Source organism: Gadus chalcogrammus, unplaced genomic scaffold, assembly GCF_026213295.1.
Source record: "Gadus chalcogrammus isolate NIFS_2021 unplaced genomic scaffold, NIFS_Gcha_1.0 GACHA029, whole genome shotgun sequence".
Lineage (NCBI taxonomy): Eukaryota > Metazoa > Chordata > Actinopteri > Gadiformes > Gadidae > Gadus > Gadus chalcogrammus.
Window position 1 is genome coordinate 36,671 of NW_026613464.1, and position 8,909 is coordinate 45,579.

Below are 8,909 nucleotides of genomic sequence, written 5' to 3' on the forward strand. Positions count from 1 at the left end.
GTTCAATTGAACGCGATATTGCTCAGGGGCGCCTCTTTCCTGAGCAATAAAGCACATCTAGTTAGGTCACCAACATTGAAGTCTGTAGTGTCGTCTTCTGCCTAAGGGCTTGAGTTCTGCTCCCAAAACGTTCATAGGACGTTTTAGTCGTATGATATATGTCATTGTCCTTGGTTTATAGCAGGGATTATGTCACCCTTAATGTAATATAAAATAGTATATGATATAAAAAATATAATATATAAATATATGTGTACATATATATATAAATGAATAACAAAGTAAAGACAGTATATTGTTATTCTTTCATCGTAGTTAGTCGTTTTCATTGGTTTTATAGCAGGCTTTATGTCACCCTTAATGTCACATCAAATAAATAACAATATAGGTTTTTCCCTGTTTTAGTTGATTAATTAAAACAAAGCGCCGAACCGCCACCAGGGGGCGCTTGGTGAGCCGTGGTGGTGAACGCGGTCCTTCGGCTCTGACGGTCGTTGAGAGAGAGAGAGAGAGAGAGAGAGAGAGCATGAGAGAGAGAGGGGAGGGACCTCAGTGTGGCGCACAGCAGCGGTGGGCTCGAGGCTCTGGCACGGAGAGCACTGACTGAACCTCTCGGACTATCCCCGCAGACTCTCCTGGAGGCTGGAGCTTTACCCGGGCGTTACAGGGTGTCAGAGTTCCGCAGGGAAAGACAGAAGGAGAACCCGGTACCGCGACCTCGCTTATTCAGGTGTGTATGGATTCTTTTTTTCGTTCATCGCCTGCTCGCTGGAAGCCCATTGGTCTCTCCCGGAGTTACTTTGTTGCCATGCACGCTGTTGCAGCACTGGGAAGCGTGTGTGTTGTGTGTGCTGCGTGTGTTGAATGTGTGTGTGTGTGTGTGTGTGTGTGTGTGTGTGTGTGTGTGTGTGTGTGTGTGTGTGTGTGTGTGTGTGTGTGTGTGTGTGTGTGTGTGTGTGTGTGTGTGTGTGTGTGTGTGTGTGTGTGTGTGTGTGTGTGTGTGTGTGTCCATTCAGCATTCGGCCTCGGTTCGGAGGATCCCCCACCTTGCGGTCCTGATGTCCCCTAAGTCGGGGGTTCGGCCCGCCATCGTCCATAGCGATGGGAATGATACTTTGTTTTGGGAATGTTGGCAGTCATTTCACGTTGTTGGTCATTAGCCGATCCACGTGATGTGATTGATACGATTGGGTTTCGGGCTCGGGGACGTTTTAAACCGTTTCGGGACGTTAGGAAGCACCGCGGCGTCCGGCACGGTGCTGCCGAACAGGGCACCCTGGATCTACCGGTCCGGGGAGGACCGGGGGTGTAGAGACAGACTCCTTTGTTGCAGCTGAATATGGATTGAACTCTTTTGTATATCTGGAGTCTACTTGGGGTCTGAGAGAGCCAGAGGGACCCTGCCCCCACCTATAGACCCAACCCCCCCCCCCTCCCCCCAGGGTAGCCCCTACCCCGGGCATTCCTCTGGCGCCCCCAGCCCCCGGGTTTACGAGGCGAGCTCATTTGCAGTGAGCCAGCTTTGGGTTACATAATTTCACACAGTATATTCTCATGCGTAAACCGCAGCGACACGGACCTCGCATGGATCCGGTGTGAGGAGGGGGGCCCACCGAAACGCACCGAGGGATGGAACCCAGCAGCAGCGGAGGCACATGCTGGAATGGAGGGCTGCGACATGTGTTTTGAATGAAGCCCCCCGGACAAAGGCAGCCAGCAGCTCATCGGGCTGGCCAGCACATGTAGAGGGATTCGAGCCCATGTCGAGGGACTAGAGCCCGTGTCGGGGTATAATACGCCTTATTTGAGCACATAAATCCCATGTAATTCCGGAGGATGTGTGATGTTGTTTACAATCCTCGAGGTGTGTGTGTGTGTGTGTGTGTGTGTGTGTGTGTGTGTGTGTGTGTGTGTGTGTGTGTGTGTGTGTGTGTGTGTGTGTGTGTGTGTGTGTGTGTGTGTGTGTGTGTGTGTGTGTGTGTGTGTGTTCCAGGGTGGTTTGTGCGTGATGGAATTCCCAGGCAGCTCATGTTAATAATTAGCCAAGGCTATGATTATGGATTCGGTTGGTACTCTTTATTAAAAACAAACGGACAGAGGGATGGACAAAAGTCATGGAGACTGGAGCCACCCCCCCCCCCGGACCTCTCGAGCGGCACGCGGTACTAATAGAGTGCAGAGCAACACGCTGGCTGACCCTCAGAGACTGGGCTGCAGAGGACCACTGAATCTCTCTCTCTCGCTCTCTCCCTCTCTCTCTCTGTCTGCGCGCGCGCTACCGTGCCAGCAACAGTCAAAAGGGTTTTGTGTGTGTCACACCGAGCGGTGTCGCTGCCCTGAACGGGGACATCGTGCTGGCCTCTTCCTGAGATGTGCCTTTGTTGTGGTCGAGGAGGACATTAAGTCGTACCTGTACGGGACGGGTGAGGAGATGTAACCCTCTGTAGATGAGAGGACTTTTCTTTAACATTTAAATCATTCTGATTGTTTACTTTTTATTGTTGTCATATTTAGCCATGTGAGTGGGCCTACATACGATATATTGTTGTTGTTATTGGCACTGCTGACATATTGGCTTGTACTAGGAAGGGTAGCAGGCAGACACCCAGACAAACAATCACACACAAATAAACAAACGCGCAGATAAAAACACGCCAGCACACACAGACAAGAAGACACACTCGCGCACACCGAAACATAAACAAACCCACATGTACACAGACACAGTGCACGTTGACGTGTCCTGTCTGAGGGCTTTGTTGGAACAGGCCCCGGGTAGCATCAGACACTCACACAAACACACACTCACACAGGACAGCATTATGTAATGCTGGGCTTTTAGTTCAGAGTGTTTAAAACAATAGACAGAATTTAAGATATTCACACACAGACAGACAGACAGTGTTAGTTTCAGCTAGGTGTGTGGGTGTGTTAAATGACAGGGTGTGTCAGCCTGAGCTCCGGTACGTATTGTTTTTCAGAGAGAGAGAGAGAGAGAGAGAGAGAGAGAGAGAGAGAGAGAGAGAGAGAGAGAGAGAGAGAGAGAGAGAGAGAGAGAGAGAGAGAGAGAGAGAGAGAGAGAGAGAGAGAGAGAGAGAGAGAGAGAGAGAGAGAGAGAGAGAGAGAGAGAGAGAGAGAGAGAGAGTGTATATTTGGTATTGGGGAGTGTTGTCATCCCCCCCTGATTTAGCGGTGTGGAGGCTGTTTTTAACCCTTCTAATGGAGGGGCATCTCTGTGATTGACAGGTCAAGGAGGAGCCCGCCCCTCCGTCAGCGCTCAGAACCTTTTAGTGGGAATTGAGGGGGAGGGGGAAGTGAGTCCCCCATTCTGCACCGCCTTTTATCACACTCGTTTTAGCTCAATTGAACGGTTCCTAATGCTTCCTCCCAGCCTGCGGTCTCCATTCCAGTAACACCTCCTCTGTTCTCCAGCCTGGCTCAACTTTGACGATGACTTCCTGTCGGTGACGCTCAGATCTGCTCATTCACTCAACCCTGGGTTTGATGATCTTAACCGATGTTTAGGGTGGGGGGGGAGACGACATTACCGGGAGAGATGGAAGAAGTTTAGTAAAGTAACGCTGAGATTATCGTGTGAGTGGACGTTTTTCTGAATGAAAAGCTCCACATTAGGATGAAAAATGATCATCAAAATGACACTGATTCACAATAAAACGGGTGACGGATATAAATGGATGAATAAAGATTTAAATCTAACAATTACATTTACATCTCGGGCATTTAGCAGATACAATAAGTACATTTGTCAGAAGAAGGAGAAACAACAATATATCGCTGTCGGTACAGTAAGGATGTTCATAGAACCATTCATTCTTACAATCGCTACCTAAACCCATTCCCCGTATGCAACAAAGTCAGCAAGGATAAGATGCTACACGATGCTAGGTACTATTTTTAAGTACAAGGACGTACAACATACAATAAGTGTGTAAATTAAGTGCCAGGACGTACAACATATGAGTCCATAAGAGGGGTGTGTGTGTGTGTGTGTGGGGGGGGGGGGGGGGAGGCTATGCAGAGTCTAGGTGAACTCTGACACCTCTTTCATGTCCTTAAGTGCGGTTGACCCAGGAGGAAGGCCAGCTCCTCTCTGAAGGGGTCCGGGTCTGGGCCTTCATGCGGGGGCCTGGTCTTTGTTTCAGCGTGGGTATGGAACACACAGGGTCGGGTTTCTCCGGCCTGTCACCGGATCCGGTTTGAAAAGTGACCGGCGCGTGGGGTCACACTGTCCTCAGGGCTTCTGGCTGAGCGGGGCTCCCACTAAGGGGGGGGGGTCTGCTGTTATGCTGGTGCTGCTGGTTTCCACTGAGGGTCGGTTGACTTAAGGGCTGATTATGGTTCCACGTCGACGCAACGCAAGGGGGTTTACCAAGCCCTGTGGTGTGTTGAGGCCTGCTGTGTGGTACAAAGCCAGCTTTGTTGTGATGGGTTAACCTAGTGATTGTTAGTTCTTGGAACTACTAGATTCTATGAACATCCCTACCAACAGAGATATATTGTTTCTCTTTCTTCTGACAAATCCTCTTATTGTATGTCGCTTTGGATTCAATCGTCTGCTAAACGCCCCTAAATGTAAAGGTGCATGAACACCGTGACCGCTAACGTCATTCCTTACCTTTCTCTTCTTTACCTGTCTCTCTTCACCTGTCTCTTCTTCACCTGTCTTCCCTTTACCCGTCTCTTATTTACCTGTCCTTCCTCACCTGTCTCTTATTCACCTGTCTCTTCTTCACCTGTCTTCCCTTTACCTGTCTCTTATTCACCTGTCTCTCCTCACCTGTCTCTTGTTCACCTGTCTCTTCTTCACCTGTCTTCCCTCTACCTGTCTCTTATTCACCTGTCTCTCCTCACCTGTCTCTCCTTCCCCTGTCTCTTCTTCAACTGTCTCCTCTCCACTTAACCTGTATCTTCTTCACCTGTGTCTTCTTTAACTGTCGCTTATTCACCTGACTCTTCTTTACCTGTCTCTCTTTACCCGTCTCTTCTTAACTTGTCCCTCTTTACCTGCCTCTCCTCACCTGTCTCTCCTCACCTGTCTCTCCCTGTTGTCATGTTTCCTCACTCCGCTCTTCTCCGTTCCCCTGCAGATCCGATCTTCTCCCTTGCGGACATGAGGCCTTCCCGAGGTCCTCGCGTCTGAGCCCAGCGGGGCGGCGGGTGGGGGGGGGGGCGGTAGCAGCAGCTCCGGGACATGGCGGACCGGGAGGGTCCGGTCGTGGCCCCCGGCCCGGTGCAGGTGGAGGTGGACTACGACTACGAGTACAAAGCCAAGGACAAGACGGTGAAGATCCGGCAGGGCGAGAGCTACCTGCTGGTGAGGAAGACCAACGAGGACTGGTGGCAGGTGAGGCGGGAGGAGGGCGCCCGGGCCTTCTACGTGCCGGCGCAGTACGTCCGGGAGGTGCGCCGGGCGCTGCTGCCCCCCCAGAAGCCCCCCCCCAGGGCCAAGCCCGCCGGCCTGGACGTCCGGCGTGCCTCTGACGACGACAACCTGAACCGGCCGCCGCAGCCCGAGATGTCGAGCTTCGGCCGCCCCTCGCCCTCCTCCACGCCCTCGCCCTCCTCGGACCGCGTGACCCCGCCCGCCCTGGCCAAGGACGCCAACCACAACTTGGGCAGCCCCCACCACTGCAAGATGGTGGCGGAGCTGGTGCTGCTGCACAACAACAACAACCACCACCTCCACCACCACCACCACCACCACCTCCTCCACCTGGGCAACGCCTCCAGCTCCACGCTGCCGCGCACGCGGGCCGACTCGCCGCCGCCGCCGCTCCGGGCCCCGGCGGGGGGGGGGCACCTGAGGGCCTCCAACGGCGACCGGATCCCCCTGTCGGACGAGGGGTCCGGGGACAAGACCCGGGTGGACTCGGAGTCCGGGGACGAGCTGAGCAGCAGCTCCACCGAGCTCATGCAGGTATGTGTCCGTCCCGGGGAGTGCTGCCAGACGGGGGGGATTGATTTTGGGGGAGGGGGGGGGGGGGGGGGGGGTCCGGGGGTCCGCTGGCTGTGTCTCTATCTGCTTGGGGGGCAGGTCCAGATCTTCCCGCCGTGATTGGCTCGTGCGTCTCCGTCTGAAGCTCAAACTCTTTAGGTCGGCATGGGGCTCAGCGAGAGTGTGTGGGCTGGTAACCGGAAGGTTGCTGGTTCGATCCCCCGCTCCTCCTAGCCGAGGGTCGAGGTGTCCCTGAGCAAGGCACCTAAACCCTCACCTTGCGTGGCTGACTCCGCCGTCGGTGTGTGAATGTGTGCATGAATGTGTGAATGTTAGATAAAATTGTAAAGCGCTTTGAGTGGCCACTGGTTAGCGTCGTATAAATGCAGTCCGTTCACCATTCAACTCTTCATCCGCTTCGTTGGTCAAACGGCGACAGCAGGCACAACGGCTCGCAGAACTGCAGCAGCTTGTGTTGGCTCTCGCCGGGCTGCGTCTGGGCTGAGGTAGGGATGGCCTAAGCTCGCCTCAGACGTTGTGCTGCCTGCTTCTGCTGCTGTTCTCGGGCCGCTGCAGTCTGATCATCATCACAGGCTAAGTGGTCCGTTTACGACTCCAGTGGTTAATGGGGGGGGTTCTGTCGAGTGTGGGCGGGGGGCGTCTGGCCTCGAGACAGGTTCCGTCTCGAAGCTATGCGCCGGTGTCCACGCCTTACTCTACCTCTGTCTTCCCACCGGCTTGGACTGATCCTGGATCTGATACTGAGCCTCGTCTCAGGAGGCAGGCAGGTGGTCGCTTGTTGCTATAAAGCTTGTTGCTATGAAGCTTGTCGCTCTACTCTGGAGAAGCCCTGAGAGCCGTTTCTATTGACTTCCATTGATTGAAGCCAGTCAGAAAAGTACCAGTCTGTGTTTAAACCCCAGGGATTATCTTTAATGGACACCCCCCATGGTGAGGGTATGGGTCCCGTCAGCCTGTCGTGGAGTGGGGGCTCTGGACCTCAGACAGTGAGGGTATGGGTCCCATCAGCCTGTAGGGGGGGGGACAGGGTCTGGACCTGAGTCCACAACCTGGTCTGTGGCGCAGGTTTCATCAGGGGGCCTTGCGAGGAGCAGGGGCTTCTGGGTAATGTATTTCTCAGGGCTCCAGCAGAGGACGGCCCTCAGGGGGGGGGGGGGGGCCGCGGTGCCCCCCCCCCCCCCACCATGTCGGACCGTCCCACCTCCAGCCTCCCCCTCTCCCCCCTCTCTGTGTCCTTTGTTCCAGCAGGCGCTGGCGGAACAAAGACAGAGAGGGGGGGGGGGGCGAGGGACATGTCTGAATAGAAACTAGGTCATATCTGCTGTGGATCTGTCTGCCCCCCCCCCCCACTCCCTCTTGCCCCTGTGGGGACCCCCGTGTGTGTGTGTGTGTGTGTGTGTGTGTGTGTGTGTGTGTGTGTGTGTGTGTGTGTGTGTGTGTGTGTGTGTGTGTGTGTGTGTGTGTGTGTGTGTGTGTGTGTGTGTGTGTGTGTGTGTCATGAGAGGACAAGGTGATAAGGAAAGACTGCCACAAAACATAAATATGTATGAATGTTGCTTTGATGTTTTTCTTCCTTTTCTTTCTGGTTTTAATGATCCCCCCCCCCCCCCCCCTGCTCCTTGGGGGTGTTTGTGTGTGTGTGAGTGTGTGGGGAGGGGGTTGAGGGGGCTTTAATTGAATCCATAATTAAGTGTTCCACATGCAGTCACACTGCATCATGTCGCGAATTATCTGCGCAAGAAACGCCAGCTTTGGACTCTAATGTGTCCGTTGGGTTCTACAGTGTATTCAGGCTAATTTAGCCGCGAGCTAATGCTAATGCTAGCCAGCGCTAAAAAACACTTTATTCCCCTCGTGTCCTGATGGCGCCCCAGGCCCCAGCACAAGGTGATTCTCCTCAGCCCGTCCAGGTGTTAGTGGTCGGGCAGGTGAAACCCAGTTCCCAGAACAAGCTGTGCTTCAGGGATTGAAAGACCGGGTCAGACCACGAAAAAAAACCAATAATACACGTCCTCTGGACGGGGCGGAACAGCGGGGTAGAAGTACTCTCCCTTCCCACCTCGGTCCGTCCTCCAGAGCACACACACACAACTGATTGAATTCACTCTGCAAGGTGTGTGTGTGTGTGTGTGTGTGTGTGTGTGTGTGTGTGTGTGTGTGTGTGTGTGTGTGTGTGTGTGTGTGTGTGTGTGTGTGTGTGTGTGTGTGTGTGTGTGTGTGTGTGTGTGTGTGTGTGTGTGTGTGAGGGTTTAGGAGACCAGCTGGGCCCCCCCCCTAATTGTGCCAGGATGTGATCACAGATTAGGAGGAAAAACACCTCAGTGTGTTCCTCTTCGGAAAAACATCCGAATGTACCCAGTGTTGGGGGGGCCCCCCCCCCCGACTCCCCCCCCCCCCCCCCCCCAGTGGTCTGTGAAAGCAGCACTGCCCTGAGCGGATCAGGTAAAGCTCTTTACCTCCGAGTCGTCGTGTTTGTTATCCTCTCAGACCGTCGCCGGCTGAGGCCCGCCTCCACCTCCCAGCATCTGTGGTCGCCTGGCCGCCATGTTTGTTTGTGTTTCCCCCTTCCTGCGGCCATTTCAGGTCAGTTCCATATTTACCCAGGGGCCCCGGCACCGTGGCCGCTTGGGGCCCCACACTGGGCCCCCAAGCGGGGAACTGTGTCTTGCTCTTGGTGACGGGAACATCTTGGAGCCCAAGATCGTAATCTGTGGGACAGCATCTGGATCTCTATTATCTGTTCATTCAGCGCTCATTCTATCCAACCTCCCTCTCCTCTCTTTATTGTGTGTGTGTGTGTGTGTGTGTGTGTGTGTGTGTGTGTGTGTGTGTGTGTGTGTGTGTGTGTGTGTGTGTGTGTTCTCCTCCCTGTCTGTGAGTCAGGCCCTCAAAGGTCACTCAGGTATCTGCTCATGCTGGGGGAGGGTTTGGG

The 8,909-nt window shown here is 54.0% G+C and overlaps 1 protein-coding gene across 1 annotated transcript; it reads left to right on the forward strand.

Moving 5' to 3' along the window:
- Window positions 1-568: 568 nt before the first annotated feature.
- Window positions 569-8,680, forward strand: LOC130377979 (rho GTPase-activating protein 12-like; the record flags this gene model as incomplete). The annotated part of the gene is made up of 3 exons (XM_056584921.1): window positions 569-730; window positions 5,109-5,938; window positions 8,561-8,680. Coding segments are annotated over exons 2-3 (846 nt in total), but the record flags the coding sequence as incomplete, so codon positions are not given.
- Window positions 8,681-8,909: the final 229 nt, after the last annotated feature.